This window comes from Laccaria bicolor, genomic scaffold (genome assembly GCF_000143565.1).
Source record: "Laccaria bicolor S238N-H82 LACBIscaffold_57 genomic scaffold, whole genome shotgun sequence".
Lineage (NCBI taxonomy): Eukaryota > Fungi > Basidiomycota > Agaricomycetes > Agaricales > Hydnangiaceae > Laccaria > Laccaria bicolor.
In genome coordinates this window covers 145,958-165,272 of record NW_001889928.1, presented here as the reverse complement: position 1 = coordinate 165,272, position 19,315 = coordinate 145,958, and the positions used below count along the sequence as shown (strand labels likewise).

Here is a 19,315-nt window from a genome sequence, read left to right as displayed (position 1 = left end):
TGCAACTTAGCATCCTCGTCCTCGACATTGATGGTACAATTAATACTGGTGGACACTTTGCCTTATTGGCTATGTTCAATGACGATGTCGCTAAACTCCTGGAGGAAAATGAATCAGTCCTTCAGAAGGTCGCCTTAGCCGCTAGCCAAGTCTTACCTTCCATTTCCTCGTGTTCATTTGCGGATTCAGGGTGTACTACACACTTCTTCAAAAGTCGAGACATATTCTCAACGTATAAACCTTTGGAGAGGATGGCCGGACAGTCCTCTAAGGAAGGCACGAGTTTCTCGATACTGGGGGGAGGCGACGTTGAGATCAAGGTGGTGTTCAATAATGTGGAACATACCTTAACCTTTCGTGATGCTCTTCATGCACCCGACATCACCGCCAATCTCTTGTCAATTAGCAAAATGGACATTGCTGGGTGGCATGCTGTGTTCGGAGACCAGAGAGTTCGTTTCTACAAAGGAAAATCAGAGATCTTTGATGGAATCCTGAAGAATGGACTGTACCTTGTCAACGGATCCTTCTCACTGGCTATACCGACTGCCCTCACAGCCCAATCCCTTCAGAGTCCTACTGACCTCGCTACCTGGCATCGCCGATTCGCTCATTTCGGAGTCACTCGCGTGAAACAAGCATTAAAGCTTGTCGACGGCCTCGAAGTTACTTCTGAGGACGCTATTGGACAATGTGAAGACTGTATCTTGGGGAATCAGAAACGTCGACCATATGACGACGATGTCCAAATCAAAAATAGGATCTTAAGACTCACCAACATCGACATCTGGGGGCCATCTCGTGTCAAATCTCATGGTGGATCGTTATACGGAATGAAATTCCATGATAGTGGATCCGCTCACCGTAAAACATTCTTCCTCGCCAACCGCCAAGACGAGACAACCTTGACCGCCTTGAAAACCTATCGAAGCGAAAGTGAAAAGGTCACTGAAAAGCTAATGGTTTTCATCAGAGTCGATAACGCACCGGAATTCAAAGGCAAGCTATGGGCCGAATACTTTCGTGAGACTGGACTCATCATGCTACCAACCCCCCCCTATTCCTCCTCCTCGAATGGTACTGCGGAACACTCTATTGGAGTGACGACTGGCGCCGTACGAATCATGCTCTTGGATGCTGGATTGTCGGCAAAATGGTGGGCCGAGGCATGGGCATTCGCGGATTATGTGGAGAATAGGTTGCCGTCCAGTCGACACCCAGGTGTGATCCCTGAAGAGGGATGGACAGGAAAGAGACAAGATGTGGGACACATAAGGGTCTGGGGTTGTATCGCATATGTGCACATCCCCTTTGAGAAGGGCGGAAGCAAATTAGCCGCACGGGGGCAAAAGGGCAGATTGATCGGAATTGAGGGCTGAGGCGTTTACAGGATCTTGATCCCGGAGACCGGCCAAATCATCCGTTCCCGAAACGTCAAATTTGAGGAAGGTCTTGGACACCGTACCCTCACGACTGAGCGGGAGTACTTCCACCAGGACAACGGCGATACTGACTACGACTTCCTTGTAGAACCCATAGTCACTGAAAAACCTATCACAGTCCCCGCTGTTCCTGGCAACCCAATCATTCCGGATACTCTCAACCATCCTCAAACACGTCCCAGAATTGTCTATCCCCCTGCATCACGTCAATCAGCAAGAATTGCTGCGAAAAATAACCCTCCACCAGCTGAAACTGACGATGACGCTTCAATTCCAATTTTGGAAGATCCTGATGAAGATGACGACTCCACACACACCGCGCTAAATGCCGAATTCCCCCCGGAACCACAAAATCGATTCGTCCCGGTGACATTTGACGACGCGTTCAATTTGTCCCGACGTCATCTATGGTTCCCAGCCATGGAGAGAGAAATTGCTCAATGGGATGAGCGTGGCGTCGTAACGGCAGTTCCTCATCCCCCTGGTGTAAAAACCATCAAAGGAAAGTGGGTCTATGACTTGAAGGTCGATGGCCTAGGGAGCCTCATTAGACGTCGTGCCCGTGGGGTAGTAAAAGGTTTTTCTCAGAGGCTTGGGGAGAATTACTATGAGTCCTTTGCCGCAGTGGCCAGGTACGAATCAGTCCGAATGTTGTTTGCGCTCATTGCGAGTTTGAAGCTCCATTTTTGGCTTATCGACTTCGTTGGGGCGTACCTTAACTCCAAACCCCAGGGAACCAATTACCTCGAAATTCCCCAGGGCTTCGAAAATCATTACAAAATCCCCAATATCGACACTGTTCTTATCATGAACTTTACTATATACGGCACCATGGACGGCGCCAACAACTGGTTTCGTCTACTCAACAAAACATTCACCGAACTCGGTCACCGCCAGTCTCGAGCAGACCCTTGCATACGCATTCAACATACTACTGAAGGGTATACCATCTCGTCGACTTACACCGATGACGTATCTGCAGGATCTTCTTCAGTTGACGCAATGGATCGAGCAAAATGAGAACTCGCGGCAAAATTCGAAATCACCGATTTAGGCACTCCTAACAAAGTACTTGGCATGTCGATCGTAAACCATGCCTCTGGCGACATATCTATCCATCAAAAACCGCTTATCACGAAGGCTTTAGTTACATTCGGAATGGAGAACGCTAATCCAAAGTATACCCCTCTCCCTCCGGGCGTTACCCTCGTCGAATCTCAGCCTATGCCCATCCCTCCTCACGACTCCGAATTCATGCGCGATAAGGATTATAGAAGCGCATTAGGGATGCTAAACCACGTTGCGAATGGTACACGGCCCGACATCGCATTCTCTGTCATGGTACTGATGCGCTACGCATCTGATCCTCGCCCTATGCATTGGAAGCTTGTTCAACACCTCCTCGCTTACCTGAAAACAACCAGCAACCTCGTTATCACGTACCGAAAGGACGGGGTTATCAAACCCTTCGGCTATTCCGACTCTTCCTATGCGGATGAATCCGACAGCCGAAAATCATCTGCTGGGTTCGTTTTTATATCCTCTGGAGGCCCAGTTAGCTGGAAAGCAAAAACTCAAAGGCGTGTCAGCACCTCGACTGGAGAAGCTGAATATGTGGGCGTTTTCGAGGCTGGGAAACAAGCAAAATGGATAAGTGCTTGGTTCTTCGAAGTTGACCAATTCTTCGATCTCCCCATCACCGTCTACTGCGATAACGACGCCGCCGTCGCTCTCACCAAAAACTTTGGAGGTCATACCAAAATAAAGCACGTCAATGTCAAGACCCACTGGATCCGTGAGGCCGTCAACCTTGAAGACATCATTGTTGTCCCGATCGATACAACTCAAAACGTCGCTGATATCTTTACAAAATCACTTTCTCGACCAACGCTGGAATACCTCATCAAACTTATGGGAATGGAATACATCGATATTTAGGAGCTACAGTTTCAGGGGGAGTGTTGAGGATTAGAACCCTACGCTACGTACGCTCTTTATCTCTATTTACCAACTCCTTCGTTTACTTCCGTACTTACAATTTTCTCGCTACTTCCATACCTCGCACCTCAGTCGTTTACCACTACGTGTAACCGTCTGAGGTGTGTATTCTTTTACTTATATATCTTCCGATACTTTACTTACTATCTCTACCTTAGCTACCACTAACGGTCTTATCCTAACAGGTAGAGATTGACAATACAGTCGTTTACCACTACGTGTAACCGTCTGAGCTACCACTAACGGTCTTATCCTAACAGTGACAGAACCAACATAGATGGGGACTAAAAAGTTGACCGATTCTTGATTAAAGCAACATTGCAATGCTGCGCCACGAGCCCACAAGTTTGCAATTAATTCTCTGAAAGGGCCCAAATCAGCAGGCACATGCACGTTTACTATGCTCTACTCACAAATTCGACACCTCAGGCATCAGGTCCTTTGTCACAATCCAATGCGTAAAATTGACATACGCACTATCAAGTCCTGCATTAAACTTTTGGTGATTTTGACCGGCCCAAAGGTTGCTGCCAAAGAGTGTGCAGAGAAAATCCAGAAGGCGAACAGGTTCCAGAAGATCCCGACAAGGAGTGGTGAAATGGCGGGCAATAAGGAGAAGTATGCGGGCACCAAGCTCACCCAAAGCACCTTTTTTGATGAGTTCTCGACTGCATAGGTCATTGCTCAGGGTATCCAGGACATGCGCCAAGCGATTCGTCTCCGAGGTGTTGTACAAGAGATCAATACTGCCCTGCACAAGGATGGGCTCCGATGGCGAGCTTGTGTGGGATATTTCATTGTTAGCTGAGAAGCCGGTGAGGAGTCTCATGTGATGCGTGACACTGTGATCAGTGAGTTGTACAGCTTCTGAGCCAGTCAGTACCAGATCAAGACAGATAAGCTGCGAGAGCACAGCAAAGACATGGTCCTTATTCATTGAATCGAAACTCACGCCATTTGTCAGCTTCAAGGAGGCAAAGCTGACCATCTCGTTGTGTTTTGCTTCTGGTAGCAGTGCACTCCACCTGGTTGAAACATGAGCATGTGTCTTTGAGCAATGAGAATCACGTACAAGGGCCGTCCACATTGGGCGAGATGCTCGATGGTTTGGAGATGACCCATGCTGACAGACACTGCTGCCTGATTCTTCGCAATCACTCGCTGGTCAAAGCTGAGCACGATATAGGGCGGCAGCAGTTGAGCCAATTCCAGCCTATGTCGTAAAGAATGCACTGCTTTCTCCATTAGCCATGTGTATCCAAGGGTGAAAAAGGAGGGCTGACGGTTGGACGGACGAGGAGCATTATGGGGAAAGCTCAATTTCGTTCCCATGAAGACATACCACAGTCTTATTGACGATTCTTGAATGGACAAGAGATGTAAGAAGACCCACAAACATGAACCCAACTTGTGGGCTTCATCAAAGTAGGTCACACTCAAAGCTCGAGTGTAGATAGTATTAAGAAAACCCATCAAGTTTGCAGTGGCTTTCTTGACGATGGTTTTGTAGAGCCCCTCAGCAATTACAGTGGGGTCGTGAGGTATTTCCGCCTTTGCTTTAAACTGTCAAATACTGAGCACATGAGAGTATGATGAAAAGGAATTGACTTGTGGAAATAGCTCAGCTGACCACTTCTGCAAAAAAATGTTCCCACTCGTCCTGCGCCCCCGGTGGCTCCATGACTTTGTGCCAATGTGTATGTAACTGTAGTCCATCAAGATTATTCTCTGCTTGCATTCTCTTCAGCCACTCAAGCATAGTTGTGTGTGCAGCAGCAATGAAGCAAGCGATGATGCTATGGGTGGTGAAGCTCAAGTGGTCAACCTTGGACAAGGTGGCAAAGTATTTGACAACTTCCAGATCGCCAGGTGGATAACCCAAATCACCTGACTTGCGAAGGCAGATTGGAAGCGTAAATATTCGTCTACCAGCCTAGAAAAAAAAAACATTGTAGCATGACATGACAGTAAGGAAACCGAGCACACCTCTGTCAACATACACGATTTCCCTGTTCCGGAACTCTGAACCATGGGAACCACTTTAGCAAAGATGTGCGTCACATTGGTCCGCTCCTCATCATCAATCCTTTCAAGATATTTGACGAAATCAACAGCAGTATCTCCAATAGAGGGCGTCCCGTAGGCCTTTGTGAGTCCTGCCAAAGATTTGTGAGACACTCAATGCAAGCCGAAGTATAGCTGTACTTGGAAATATGATAAGCCTAAGAGCACATGTGTCAGCATCTGAATAGACTAATGAAAAAGGAGTGCATGCCCAGGGTCATTGGGAGGTTTCCTAAGTATCGCTGTGAAAGCAACCAGTTACTTGCGTCAGACCTTCAGATTCGTTCTAGGATGTACAATGAGAAGCCAGTTCCGACCAATCTCCATAATTTACGCCTTTTTCAAATCCACACTTCCATTCCTCGAATTCCTTGTCCTTCAAGTTCTCCATAAGTTCACCTGCTTGCATCGGAGAAGGGGCGATAGTGTTTGATTTCAAAGATGTGGACTTTAATCTGTTGATGAGGTCTATCAAAACCCCTGAAAAAAAGAGCCGCGACTTGGATGTGTCATTCCCAGCATTGACAGTGCGACTCTGCCACTTTCTCACATGCGAAAAGTAGGCCATCGTCTTGTTGAGCGCATCCCGTTGATCCTGCGGCAGCAGGAGCAGGGGTCGTGGTCCGACGGCGATGGAACGAAGCGAGGAGTAATGAGAGGAAGGGGGAGTTTTTGGGACATCTGTGTTGACAGCCATAGCATCGTCATCCATTGTGAAGGAATGCCATGACTCCATAGCAGGGGGCCACCATCAGAGAAATCCATGAAATGCACTGGTACAGTTGGGTCATGAGAGAAAGCATGTGCATTGTGAATGGCAGCTCCTCAGTAAAATGATAAGATTGTCAGTGCACTGCGCATTGCACTTGCCTGCACTGCACTTTGCTGTGTTTCATAGCTTCAAATTATCCAACTACATATTTCAGCTGCGCCAGAGTAGATCTTATTACCGATATTAACAAGCATTTTTGAGTATAAAACCTATGGCTTTCTGTGAGCTCTGCAGATAAAATGCCCTGAGTGCAACTACTTGAAGTTACCCACCCAGTTACTATCCGAATGAAAGATGGCATTTATCTGACAACCACAATAGATGCCAACACCGGAATTCACCAAGTTGAATGTGATCTGTGCCAGGAGGTGATCACTTTGACAAAGACTGGCCACCCTCAGTGCATACAAACACATAGGCATAATTCTAAGTGCAATAGCGCTGCACTCAAGAAGAACTGAGAAGTCGTCCCATACAGTCCTCAGGTATGTGTCAAATATTTTCTTGCAACTTTTTTGATAATAATTACTGACTACTATTTCATGCCCAGGTTGAGAATGAAACTACCCTTTGTCCCTGCTAACCTCATGCTGGCGATGTTTATAATGAAGGCAGAGGAGGCTCTCATGGGTATTGAGACCGCAGTTACAGCGTCGAGTCCGGATGAGTTGGGTTTTCTGGGCAGTAGCGACATCGGAGGATCAGAGTACGAAGGGACCCAGCTTTTCGTCAGGCCCACCGAAAAGCGAGGGCGGTCAGAGACGATGAGCTCTGCAGGTGTGGGGAAAAAAAGACAGAGGGAAGATCAGATAGATGAATAGTGCTAGTGACTTGTTATCGCGTTTCGGACTCTAATTTGGAATGCACGTGCTTTCTCTCACGACCCAACTGTACCAGTGCATTTCACGGATTTCTCTGATAGTGGCCTGCTCCATAGAGCAGAACATTGAACCCGCTGGGGCTCTGAGAATCTGAGAATCATGCTCACACTCAGCTTACCCCGAACACTCCAATGCCAAATAACCCACACTACACCACGTCGACACCATGGAGACGAACTCGATCGATGACGCTGAGCTCGATTGACAACACCTTCTTTCTCTATGCGCCTGAGGCACCCGAATGTTTTCCGTTACTCATCTGGCTGTGAGCAACGCCAGTGAGTACTAGGACTCGGAGGGTAGGACCATGGGCTAGCCAGATGGGTCAGTACAACACTGTCCACTGACCTGGGGTTTATTTTTCTTCCTTCTACCTGCTCTCGATCCTCAAGCATGCCATGCCGACTCCCGAGTGGCTCAAACCATAACCTGTAAATTTTCAATACAACCCACCTCATAAAGGATGGGAACCTCAAATTTTTCAACGACTGCTTGCTGCTTGGTATGTACATGCTTTCCTTCAATTTTGACTCACTTACCCATTCGATAGGCCCATCCTGATGGCTGAGAACTTGCCACGGCCGAATATCAACCTCCGACCAACACCACGGGCTCAGTGCCCTGAAAAAGATTGTGGGCGACCAACTCTGGGGAAACTCACACTTTGTGAACACCCAACGGTCATAACGAACTGGGGCCGCTATTTTCAAAAGGTATGGCCATGCATGTTGCGACATCCTTATGAGATACTAACACTCACCTTCTAGTGCACCGCTCCTGGCTGCCCGGGTTTCTTTTGGCATGACGAGCGGACACCTGAGGACAAGATCCCCGAAGCCGTTCGACTACATTTCGTCTATCGAGAGTCTGTCTCGGCAATGAGAGAAGGACTTACGTGCGGCAGGGACAAGTGCACGCGGCAGGCAAATGTGGACTGAAAAGTTCCCCCAACATTGTGCACCGTGTTGCCGAAATCTAGGAGGGTGTAGGGTACATGGGCAGAAGGATCGTCTGGTCTCTTCACAGCCCCCTGCCTCACAGCCCCCCTCTTCGCAGCCCCTTTCTTTGGAACTCTCCTCTTCACAGCCCCCCTCCTCGCAGTCCCCCTCTTCGCAACTCTCCTCTTCACAGCCCATTTCTGTTGTTCCCGCCACCGTTGCTAATGGTACGTTCTGAATTGATTCACTGTCTCAAATTACTAACTGCAACACCAGTGACTACTCGCACTTATGCTCGCCCATTGCGCGACGACTATGTGAGGCCACTTCTTGACGACCACATCCGGCGAAATGAGTCAAACAAAAAGATCGCGGATGACCGACAGGCAGCTGACGATTTGAAGAACAGGATGCAAGTAATACTGTGGAATCGGGTATGTTTCATTTATAATTTACTCTATCTGCACTCATACTAGTCACGTAGTGCGGCGAGAGTCCCGTTCGCTTCAATCTCGTCAACTCTCGCCCAGGGACCCTAGTGCCTAGTGCACACACCATCTTCATGGAGTGTATCAGCCACTCTACATCGATTGAAGTGCTCACCCGACTCCCTTCCTCTTCCCGGCCTGTGGAATGGTTGATGCAAGATGTCACCTGCCCTATCTTAGCTCCCTCAAGCTCTCGCATTCTCATGCGAAGGCCTTTTTTCAAAGACGAGGATTGCTCTGGCATTGATGAAGAGTTGTCCTATTTTATAGGTGGGACTTCAACCGACGCTGTCGCCACTCATGTACCTGCCCGGGCAACCTCTGTGCCCCCACTCTCCTTTTCTTTGCATTCCACTGGGACCCTTGCCCCTGCCGTGTCGTCATCGAGTATCAGTCACCATCCCCAGCAAAACTGTCCCTCACGAGACGTTCCCCCTTGCATACATGGTCGATATGGCAAAGGGTTTGGATCTCATGGGAAACTTTCACAATGACGACGACATCCGCAATGCCTTCGCGATCCACTTTCCGACCTGCAAGTATGTGCAATCGACATATTACCGGCACAGAAGGCACTTCAAGCAGGCAAAGAAGCTCGACATCCTTCAGACATATATCAATTATGGTCACACGGATGAAGGCTTGTGGGTAAATCTAGTGGTGGAGCTTTCAAAGTGTACGTCGTTCGCCTTCAATCTTGTTCAAGAGCTAATGTAACATACACTACAGTACCTGCCACAATCTCTGCACCTGCATTGTCCCTCCCCCTTGTGGAGCCAACTTCTCCACTCCACACCCCACTCGTCACGCTGCCTGCAGCTGATTCAACCCCTGACCCACCTGTGTCCTCTGCTGCTTCGGTGGCGGGTGACGATGATGACTGGACAATCAGATCTGTACAAATGGAGTGGTACGAGGAAGGACCTGATGGTTTGGAGACGAGGTCTACTGGCAAAGAAGTATCCATGATATACTTGTACAGGGACTGTATGAGTGGTTCTCGCAAGACGATACGACAGGTATGTTGGGAGGTAGTCCTAGCGAGTCTCAACTGAGTCCTATCATCTTTTAGATGGTTGGCGATCATCCCACCCTTGGAACGGAGATGACAACCTTCGCCATCAAGAGCATCCACTTACCTGGCCAATGGTGGAGCCAGTCTGGGAGTAAGTTGCATGCTGTATGGCATGCAGGTGCGAGGATGGAGCGGTGCAGACTCCTTGCGAAGAAATTCCATTTAAGTCTAGCAACTAGAGTCGGATTGACGAAGAAGGGTATGTTGGTTCTCATGTACTAATCCACTGGCTGGCCTCTCACTTCGATATATAGACTTTGATGTCTTACCCACCTATCTCTTCACTTCGGGGGATGTGTGGTGTGTGGTAGCCCAACTATGGAAGACAGGTGTTCGGTACAGCAGTGGTGGGGAGGCTGCGTTCAATCATCCCCAAGCCTATGACGCGCTCATTGCATTTAGTCATTTCGTGTTTCACTCCACCGACGGTGTTCTGTTACATGTTGATTTCAACTGTAAGCTCTTTCTTTGACTTCGTTGCATCAAATAATAGCTCATCATGGATTAAGGTATATGGACCCTCCCTAGCCAGGTGTACGTTGTTGACTGCCAGACCCATGCCAGGTATGTCATCGCTATAGTCCCTTACATTCTTCTGACCATTACTTTGACAGTGAACATGATCGCGACGGACATAATTACCTTGGCAATGGTGGCCAGGTAGCACTAGACAACTTCACGAAAAGCCATGTTTGCAATTACCTCTGTACTAGCCTGGGCCTCGTACCATTTTAGTTACTGATAAAAATTACTTGTTTGTTTAACCATAACTCATTCATTACAAAAATGTACATCCAGTACTAGCAGTCAGGAAACCATGCCTTCACCGGAACATGCCATGGATGGTGTCCCTTTGAATGTAACTGCAAAATGGTATATCGATTTCTGTGTTTGATCATCTCATCAAGGTAGAAATTAAAACGTGTCACCTCCATATCACGAAGAATTGCCTGATACCCCCCAAGCCATACATTGGTTTGCTCGCAAATGGAAGTATTAAATTTCCACTTGTTGTTTGCATCGATAAGCTCCGGAAATGCTGCAGGATTGCAATGTGTTTGACAATGGAGGTCGGACTCCTTGTGTTTGGTGTTGAAATGGAAGACATCGACAGGCATGGCTGTGTCTTTGAAATGCCTGTCACCTATTACACGTTGATGTGCGACCAACTTGCAGTTGTTGTCAAAGATGAAGTACTCAGGAGTAGATTCAGGTGTCGGAAACGTAGCCTTCACAAATGTCTAAGGAATGGGGTTAGTACCGAAACACCTGGCATGGGAAGGGGAAAAAGTGGCATACATTGACAGCAGATATAGCTTCTGATCCAAAGAATGTCGCTCGCAAGAGAATGATGCCACAAGGGCGCATAATCAACTGTTCATTATGTGTTCGTCGCCTTCCAAACATGGCTCGTAGTTTGCGGTTTCCGGTTTCTGGTTTTTCACCACAACTCATGTTGTCTTCCTCCATTGTTGCTTCAATGATAACCTCGTCATCGCCTTCGCCAGTGTCCAGGTCCAACAGTATTGAATTTACAGCAGATATAGCTCCTGCTTTTTGAGTTTTGCGCGTAACTGAAATATGGCCTTTCCACGTCGAAAGTACGCCTCCTCAAGCACACGATGCTCGGGATCGGTACAGGTCTTGAAGCCGACCTCAGATGCTGTGACACAATCAACTACTGCGCACTGGAAGTTCAGGTGGTTGTGCTGAGCACAGAAGCGATTTCTGTGGTTCACAAGAGTGTCTTTACAGTCATGCACTGCACAGCAGGGGTGGCCGATCATATCACCATCACAAACAGCTGCCTGCATTTTCACTGTAAACTTATTGAGTCCATCAGAGCTCGCAAAAATAAGTAAGAACTGACTCAGCTTCCCACTTTTGTCCTGGAAGACAATGAAGCACAGATTGCAGGCATGGGGATATTGCTCTTGTCCGATACCCTCTATGAGATGATTGCGCTCCTGGAGTGCAGGGGCAAGGCGATCCTTTTGTGAGCTCTCGTTATGGGGAAGTTGCAGAATAGTTCGTCTTTCTGCTTTCTCAAGTAGAAGAGAATATAGGAAAAACCCGTTGAGTACATCCACATCTTGAAGTGACAGTGAAGTCTGCCAATCAACATTTGCTTTCTCGTATCTGTGATAATTGGACTGAAAGGCAAGTTTGTTGTTGAGAATGTGGGCATGGGGAACACATAAAGAGGTGTTGTATATTCGTGCACAATTTGATGATGATAACCTACAGAACATCCAATTGAGAACCTGTATCATCATAGAAGCTAGACAACTTACCAACCGAAAACTTTCGTATTTGCAAAAAACTCAAGCAAGGAGCTCTCAATGAAGAAATGTTGGGCAACCTGTATCACATCAGGTACGTCACCATAGTAGGTGCGTGTATTTGAAGAGTTGTGGACAATGTAGTTATGGTGATATCGGCGTTTACATTCTATTTGCAGCAGATTAATGGAAGTAAATTTTGCATTGAGAGATTATAACATACTGCGGCAATAAAGAGAAGTAGTGTAGATGGGGAGAGCACCACTCGTTAATGTGAATAGGGTTGCCTGGTGGGTGACAGGCTCCCCAAGTGTCAAGATGTCTGAATCCACTTCTCAACGATTGACACAGAAAGCATCTTGGCATGATCGGACAGGTGGATACAGATGGCGGTACGCTGTTTCACAAAGTTAGAGTAATTTTGTCAGTTGTAAGCAATTTTAGAGTACTCACAAGTTCCAAGAGTCAGAGAAAATTTATTGTATATAGTGATATCTTCCTCCTTGGCTTCAATTGCACTTAGCACTCCCCAGATTGAATATCTGAAGGTAGACCAGAGAGCTTCAATTGCAGAACTATCTTCTTGATCCATAGCCCCCATAAATACTTTGACAATCTTTGGGGGAAGTGTAGTTGGAGGAGCACGCTTGTCTTGCATCTGAGACTCAACATATGGTCGAGCAAGTTGTGCCAGTCGGAAAAAGCGAGGAATCATGTGGAAACCAAGTTTGTAAAGACTTGGAAACTTGAGCAGAGCTTCGGCTGTGGACTTTATATCCATGGTTTAGTGTAGATCCTTTTGAAGTGGCAAAAGCGGAGAACGCGACGTGACGCGACAATAAATGGTCACAGAAAGTGACATGTTGTGACACCTTGATAGGAGGTTCTCTTCCGAAATTTCGCATTTTTCTGTTCCTCAGGACACCGGTACTCATAATTTTAATGTAGATTGACTTAAAACTATGCTTAGTTGCGTAAAGTGCATTTCTGATAGTTTCAAGCTTCTTCCCCCGGGGTACAGAGGGTGAACTATGTTCTTATTGACTTTGTTTACTAGTATTGAACAACAACTTCCACCACCGGCCAATTGCGGTCATCAGGTGATTATTCTCAGGAGAATATTCTCGGCCAGATACCGGTGTTTGTAGGCTACTAACCCCTTAAGGCTTTGCTCAGGCAGTCATTCCGAAGTGTAGGGTTGCACGGCTCCTGCCCTGTGACCAGCGGCAGGGCCTGCTAAACGATTCTCATTTTCTGGGTACGTTACGTTACAAGCAACATGTAGTTACGCAAAGAAAAAAGGAAGGAAAGTACTTAAGTTCTGGTGATGAGAGGGATTCGAACCCACGCCTCCAAGGACCAGAGATGATGGCGTCATAACCGGCAACTTGCTGCAAATGAAGGGCATGGATGACCTCATAGCCGCAATCAAGTCCCAAAGTTACGGGTTTTGAGGGCGTGATGATGTCATATGCTGAAGAGAGCTCTTATGAAGATACCAAAGCTGAAGGGATGGTGGGCAGGAGACGCGCGAGACCATACTGACTGCCTGTGGATCAAGAAATGTCAGGAAGGGAATGACATTTCGAGAATGCCCAGCGATGAGTTCAAGTAGCGACTAATGTTTCACCTGGGGGGTGAAAACAAGGAGCCGCTACGATGTTGTGTTGCGGAAACAACAACATGAACGTACATGCCACAATGTTTGAGGGGGAACAAGGCAGGCATGCCGGAAGCGCGAGCGGGTGAATTACGGAAATTCACGTGCCTCAGGGATTAGATTTGTGTAAACACAAGTTTTTAAATCCAACTAATCCCTTAAGGCTTTGCTCAGGCAGTCATTCCGAAGTGTAGGGTTGCACGGCTCCTGCCCTGTGACCAGTGGCAGGGCCTGCTAAACGATTCTCATTTTTCTGGGTACGTAAGATACTATGGAAGAAAAGCGTTGAAAAATGGAGCGAAGAAGGAGAGGGTGGAGGAGAAGGTGGATGGTAAGAAAAATGAAGGGGGGGAGTTAATGAGGGAGGGAGGAATGAAGGGAATTGCTGTTTGAAGAGAAAATGAAGGCGGCAAGTAGGGAAGGGTGTACACGGATGTAAGACTGGAAGGCCTCAGATTTCCAACAGCCCATTCCTTGAATGACGTTGGAGGGGGTGCCATTTATTGCATGGAAAGTAGCGTCGCCTGGTCGGAAGGAGTGACCTGCAGTTTCAGGACCAAAGTGAGAATGGGACAGAGACAGAAACCAGCGATGAGTTGGTATGGAACCATTTGCGCGAAGCCAAAGTTCAGGGTTAAAGGGGAATAAGCGATCTTGAGAGAGAATGTAGGAGGTGAAAGAGGAAATGGTGGTGGGACCTGCTGTGGAGGAGTGGATAAGGATCTTGTTGCCTTGGAATAAACAGTCGGCCTTGTGAGAGGGTAGGAGGAAGGAGAAGCAGTCAGTGGTAATGGAGACGGAGGAGTGTTTGATCACTTTGCGGTAATCACGGAGAGCGGGGTTGTCAGGCCAGACGTTCTCGCCAATACGCATAAGGCCAAAGAAGGAGACACATGCAATGGCGAGGAAGAGGCATGTGTCATGATTGGTGGTAGAGGAGAGACGCAAGGAGACAGTGAGGATCTCATCATGGGAAATAGCACGTTTGCGTAAGGTGGGGGAGGCACGGAGCTTGGTGCACCCAGTGAGTGTGCACGAGACTATGTTTGAGCGGCGTGTGTTGCGGACAGAGGGATAGAACGTTTCGAGTTGGTTGCAGATCCCTGAGAGGTAAGACTTGACGGAGGAAGGTTTTATGTGGTGGCACATATAAACGATGAAAAAACTGAGGGTGTCTGGGTTTGGTTCAATGGGGAAGTGGTGCATGTTGCAGAAGTTGATGTATGAATGGAGGGCAGAGGTGTAGGAAGCAATGGAAGCAGGCTCAAGGGCAAAACCAAGGGCAATGGCGCGTTCATGTTGAAGGCGCTCCAGGCTCCAGGCAATCCGCGGAGGCTGCCTGGAGCCAGAAAGGGAGAAGTTCATGATAGAACAGCCCCCAGCGTCAATTGAGGGGGTGTAAAATCCTCGATGTAGAGGTTGGTGTTGCGCATGCGAGCCAATGCAACTGCATGTGAGTTATGGTAGCGAGAGATGCAGTCAGCGATGTCATTCTGTTCTCCTGCAATGTGAATTACCTGAAGCTGACAGTTGAAGCGCATCATGAGGTCTGCAGCTGTCAGGACGATGGGGTTGAGGTCTGGAGTAGCACGCAGAGTGCGGAAGAGATCAACTGTGTTGGAGTTATCAGTGTAGATGACGACACGGCGAGGGGGAGGGCGCGTAAAATGCAGGATCCAGTCGAAGGCTGAGAGGACTGCATAAGCCTCCCAATAGAAGATGGTGCGGGATGTGAAGGTGGGGACCGAGGCCTGAAAGCCGAGGCCGTGGCGTGGTGACCAGAAACCCAAGCCAAAAAGGCACGCATCAGAAAGGAGGAAGTAATCAGCATCGGGAGCATCCCAATCCAGGGACCTGAGAAGGAAGACTCCTTCACAAGATTCCAAATGATTTGCTGCCCACAGAAGTTCGCGGCAGATCTGGGTGTTCAAATAGAGCTCTGCTGACGGTCTCTTCTTGTTGCTCATCTTCGCATAAAGGGCACTCAGACAGGGCCGGAGGAGGGGGAAGACATTCAGGGACCAGTTGATCCAGCCAGCCATTTGCTGGAGGTCAGCGAGTTTTGGGTGCCGGTTACGGACAGCGAATTCACGGATAGCAAAGATGAGATCAAGGCGGGCATCTGGGGGCATGGAGATGGACATCCTGTTGACATCGACATCAAAGCCGATGATGGTGAGGATGGGGCCCGAAACCTGCTTTGCGTCATCATGAGGGATGCCAATCTCATCCCAAAGTTCGAGGAGATGGGCCTGCTTCGAGGGCATGAACCTCTGGTAAGGCTCATACCAGAGGACATCGGACTCCAGCTCAAAGGAGAAGACATCATCACAGTAAGCAAAGAGGTCGAGGAGCTCACGTAAAGCGATAGCGATCCACAGGACAAGGGAGAAGAAACTCCCCCAGATGCCTCCCGAAGCACAGCTCCCAAAGTTGCAACAATGGTCTACATTGTAGGACCCGTTGATTTTGACCACCTGCTTTGACTGCCATTCCTTTGCTAAAGGGCAAAGGCGATGGGCGTCCTTCGCGTCTGACTTGAAAGCCACAATGGGAACGTCAAAGCCAATGACCCTGCGATAGTCAAGCAAACTCTGCCCGAACTGCTGCAGGCCATCTAGGGGCACAGAAACAACCTTCTTGTCAATGAGGTCGTTTAGCGGGAAAGGCTGGGCGCTGTGGTTGACACAAAGATGGAGTTTGTCAGAGCGATTTTTGGTGGCAACGGTGGCTGGTATGGAGAGCATGCATGGGAGGAGGGAGGGGAAGGACTCAGAAAATCGACCTTTAGTGATCTCAGATTGACGTTGTTCCTCAGCGAAATGGATGTGGGCAGGGTCCGAGAGGTATTCCTTCGCGTCCAGCTTGAAAGGCAGGCAGGTGCTCGCAGTATCTGCCCATGGCCAAAAACCCTCAGAGAAACCACGAACTACTGAGGAGACAAAGTCGGGGTTTGGATGATGCACCAGGAGGGATTCGAGGACAGTTGCGCGAATGGGGGTGATGATATGGAAAAGGTGGGGGTTAGACTCAATGGAATCCTGGAGGATCTGATTATTACATTCGTGATCTGGGACAGAAGGCAAAGGGGGGAGTATTTCGGATGCCATGGCCAAGGTGAGGTGTGGTTCAAGAGCGCCATCGCCACCCCACCAGAAATGATGCACCATGAAACCCTGACATCACTTCCCACAGGCAGAGGCGATGTGGCCCGTCCCGCGACATTTTGAGCAAATGTGAGCGTAGTCGCACGAGGACTGAGAGTTGGGGCAGGTGCCAGCGTTGAAGCGCCGACAAGCTTCGCGTCTGGGCTTGGACGAGGAAGAGGGACGACGGGAGGATCTGGTGGTTTCATTTCTAGGTAGCCCGGATGATCCACCACCATTTTGGAGCCAGAGCAGGCTGAGGTTGGTGAAATTAGCGTGGTCCGTAAGCAGTAAGTCCCGTCGTTGAGAGACGCATAGTCGAACGGCCTTATCAAAATGAAGGACGCGTCCATGGCGCTCTGGGGGCATGGAGGTGAAGAGCTGGCGGATGAACTTCGCATATGCGATGAGTTCAGAGTTGCGGTGAGGGAAGACAAAGAGTAAGGCCTCGACATATCCATCCCAGGCGATGGTCCAGTCAGAATGGGATCGGACAGTCTTAGCAGGAGTGCAGGAGCCGACGACGAATTCAAGGGTTCCAACCTTTTCTCGTTTGCGGTCGTCGGCTCCCACAGCATAGATTCCAGAGAGGACGTGGTCGAGGTCAACAACCCGTCCAAGGATGATGTTGGTCCATTCCCCATCGGGGAACTGGGGGCATCGAGCTGAATTGAGTAGGGACGACTTCGCAAATTTCGGATCCCTGGCGAAGTTCTCAAGACAGGTCTGTGTCTGTCTGAGCTCGAGTGAGAGCGGGGCCGGATCAACTTCCTCCTGGATGACCCAGGGGAACCGCGAGGGGTCGATGTGCCGTTTGGAAGAGGGGGAATCGGGCCTGTCATCCGGTCCAGGAGATCGAGGGCGCTTGGACGTGTCCTCAACCTTGTCCTGGGGAGAGAGTTCTCCCTGAGGCGAGATGCCAGGCTCGGCTTCACCAGGTTCGGTGTGTCGTCTAGCTGAATCCGACTCAGCAGAGAGTCGACCTCTTTCCACTGCTCCCTCCCGAAGTCGGTCATGGTTGTCAAGCATTGCGAGGTAGGACTTGAGAGCCTGGATAGTAGGTCTGGCTTGATCATCAGTGGCATAACGACTGATGATGGTCTGGAGGCGCAGGAAAACAAGGACTTTGTCTGCTGTGCCAGCACGGTATTCCTCCACACACTTCTCACACTCCTCAACAGCTTCTACCGGGAGCAATGCAGATGGCTGAGTGGAGTCTGCTTGCGGGGGGGGCTCAGAGGAGGTTTGGTCGTTGGAAGTGGAGAGTGTTTGATCTGTCTGAAGATCCAGATCCGTCATATAAAATGAGGATGACAACTTTGTTGGGCGATGGGAGGTACAACAGATAAAGACGCACGAGACCGTACTGACTGCCTGTGGATCAAGAAATGTCAGGAAGGGGGAGTGCGAACACGGAGATGTGTTTACTCACCTGGGGATCAAGAAATGTCAGGAAGGGAATGACATTTCAAGAATGCCCAGCGATGAGTTCAAGTAGCGACTAATGTTTCACCTGGGGGGTGAAAACAAGGAGCCGCTACGATGTTGTGTTGCGGAAACAACAACATGAACATACATGCCGCAATGTTTGAGGGGGAACAAGGCAGGCATGCCGGAAGCGCGAGCGGGTGAATTACGGAAATTCACGCGCCTCAGGGATTAGATTTGGGCTAAAAAAGAAAAGAAAAAGAAAAAGAAAAAAGAAAAAGGGAAGAGGAGGAAGGGAGGACCCCAACCTCACAATATCAACACGGCGTGCAACGACACAAGCAAGCAACCTGCAGAACACTTCACTGAGCTGCGGCAGTGTGTCCTGTGGGTGTTTGCGAGCTGTAGGAAAGTGGGGTAAAGTGGGATACTGGATACTCGCTTAGATTTGCAAGATCATCAGGGTTTGTTTCCTCCTTTTAGATTTATTTTGCGTTATATAAGCTGGATACTCGCTTAGATTACACAAAAGGCACAGTCAGATCTCTGATAAGATAGAACAATTCCTCCATGCACACAGCTTCAAGTTGCTGGGGGTAAGCCCCCTGGACCATGTACTTCATGAGTTACAACAGAATTCCGATGCAAGTTCAATCCCTGCACATTCTTTTTGTAAAATTTAAGGATAGTTCAAAAAAATGACCATTGAGAATGGTATTCTACACATAGAAAGACAGTAACAAATAACTAAATGACTACGATGAAGCAGGGGCCACGTCGCTGACGTGGCCCCTGCTTCTCATGAGAAAAGGTGGGGAGAGGAGCCATCTTGCTCACCTGAATTGACGTGGGCAGTTACGACGACATGCATCGTCACAGTCTGGATGACGTGACACGTCCATTGATGTGCCAGCCTCCAGGTCATCTTCATCATCCTTCGTCGTCATGTGTTCTCGTCGTGGTTCGTCCGTGGTAGGTTGTGATGTTGCTCACGGCGACGTGGACCCTGCTTGTTCAGTAATGGTCGTGTCTCGTTGTGTGCTTTTGTTCTGCCATGGTTGTTGCATGGTCGTGTTGTCGTGTCGTGATCATTCATGGTTGTCTGTGGCGGTTGGTTGTTGCTGGGGAGGGGTGACGTGGC

General features: G+C 48.8%; 4 protein-coding genes across 4 annotated transcripts; 1 reads left to right on the top strand and 3 right to left on the bottom strand.

Annotated features, from left to right (window-relative positions):
• Positions 1-3,849: 3,849 nt before the first annotated feature.
• Positions 3,850-5,471, bottom strand: LACBIDRAFT_313129 (uncharacterized protein; the record flags this gene model as incomplete). The annotated part of the gene is made up of 4 exons (XM_001888613.1): positions 3,850-4,465; positions 4,513-5,003; positions 5,071-5,373; positions 5,427-5,471. 4 exons carry the CDS (start codon positions 5,469-5,471, stop codon positions 3,850-3,852), a joined length of 1,455 nt encoding a protein of 484 aa, XP_001888648.1.
• A 1,092-nt stretch (positions 5,472-6,563) lies between these two features.
• On the top strand, positions 6,564-10,393 carry LACBIDRAFT_333943 (uncharacterized protein; the record flags this gene model as incomplete). The annotated part of the gene is made up of 16 exons (XM_001888672.1): positions 6,564-6,627; positions 6,695-6,761; positions 6,827-7,053; positions 7,620-7,659; positions 7,708-7,870; positions 7,925-8,086; positions 8,244-8,322; positions 8,372-8,529; positions 8,580-8,853; positions 8,978-9,259; positions 9,313-9,602; positions 9,656-9,749; positions 9,777-9,857; positions 9,913-10,113; positions 10,168-10,222; positions 10,273-10,393. The coding sequence occupies 16 exons, from the start codon at positions 6,564-6,566 to the stop codon at positions 10,391-10,393; spliced, it is 2,358 nt and encodes a 785-aa protein (XP_001888707.1).
• A 65-nt stretch (positions 10,394-10,458) lies between these two features.
• Positions 10,459-12,655, bottom strand: LACBIDRAFT_333942 (uncharacterized protein; the record flags this gene model as incomplete). The annotated part of the gene is made up of 7 exons (XM_001888612.1): positions 10,459-10,899; positions 10,958-11,244; positions 11,280-11,477; positions 11,529-11,899; positions 11,953-12,109; positions 12,164-12,271; positions 12,394-12,655. The coding sequence occupies 7 exons, from the start codon at positions 12,653-12,655 to the stop codon at positions 10,459-10,461; spliced, it is 1,824 nt and encodes a 607-aa protein (XP_001888647.1).
• Positions 12,656-16,782: 4,127 nt separating this feature from the next.
• On the bottom strand, positions 16,783-18,045 carry LACBIDRAFT_313122 (uncharacterized protein; the record flags this gene model as incomplete). The annotated part of the gene is made up of 1 exon (XM_001888611.1): positions 16,783-18,045. The coding sequence occupies one exon, from the start codon at positions 18,043-18,045 to the stop codon at positions 16,783-16,785; it is 1,263 nt and encodes a 420-aa protein (XP_001888646.1).
• Positions 18,046-19,315: the final 1,270 nt, after the last annotated feature.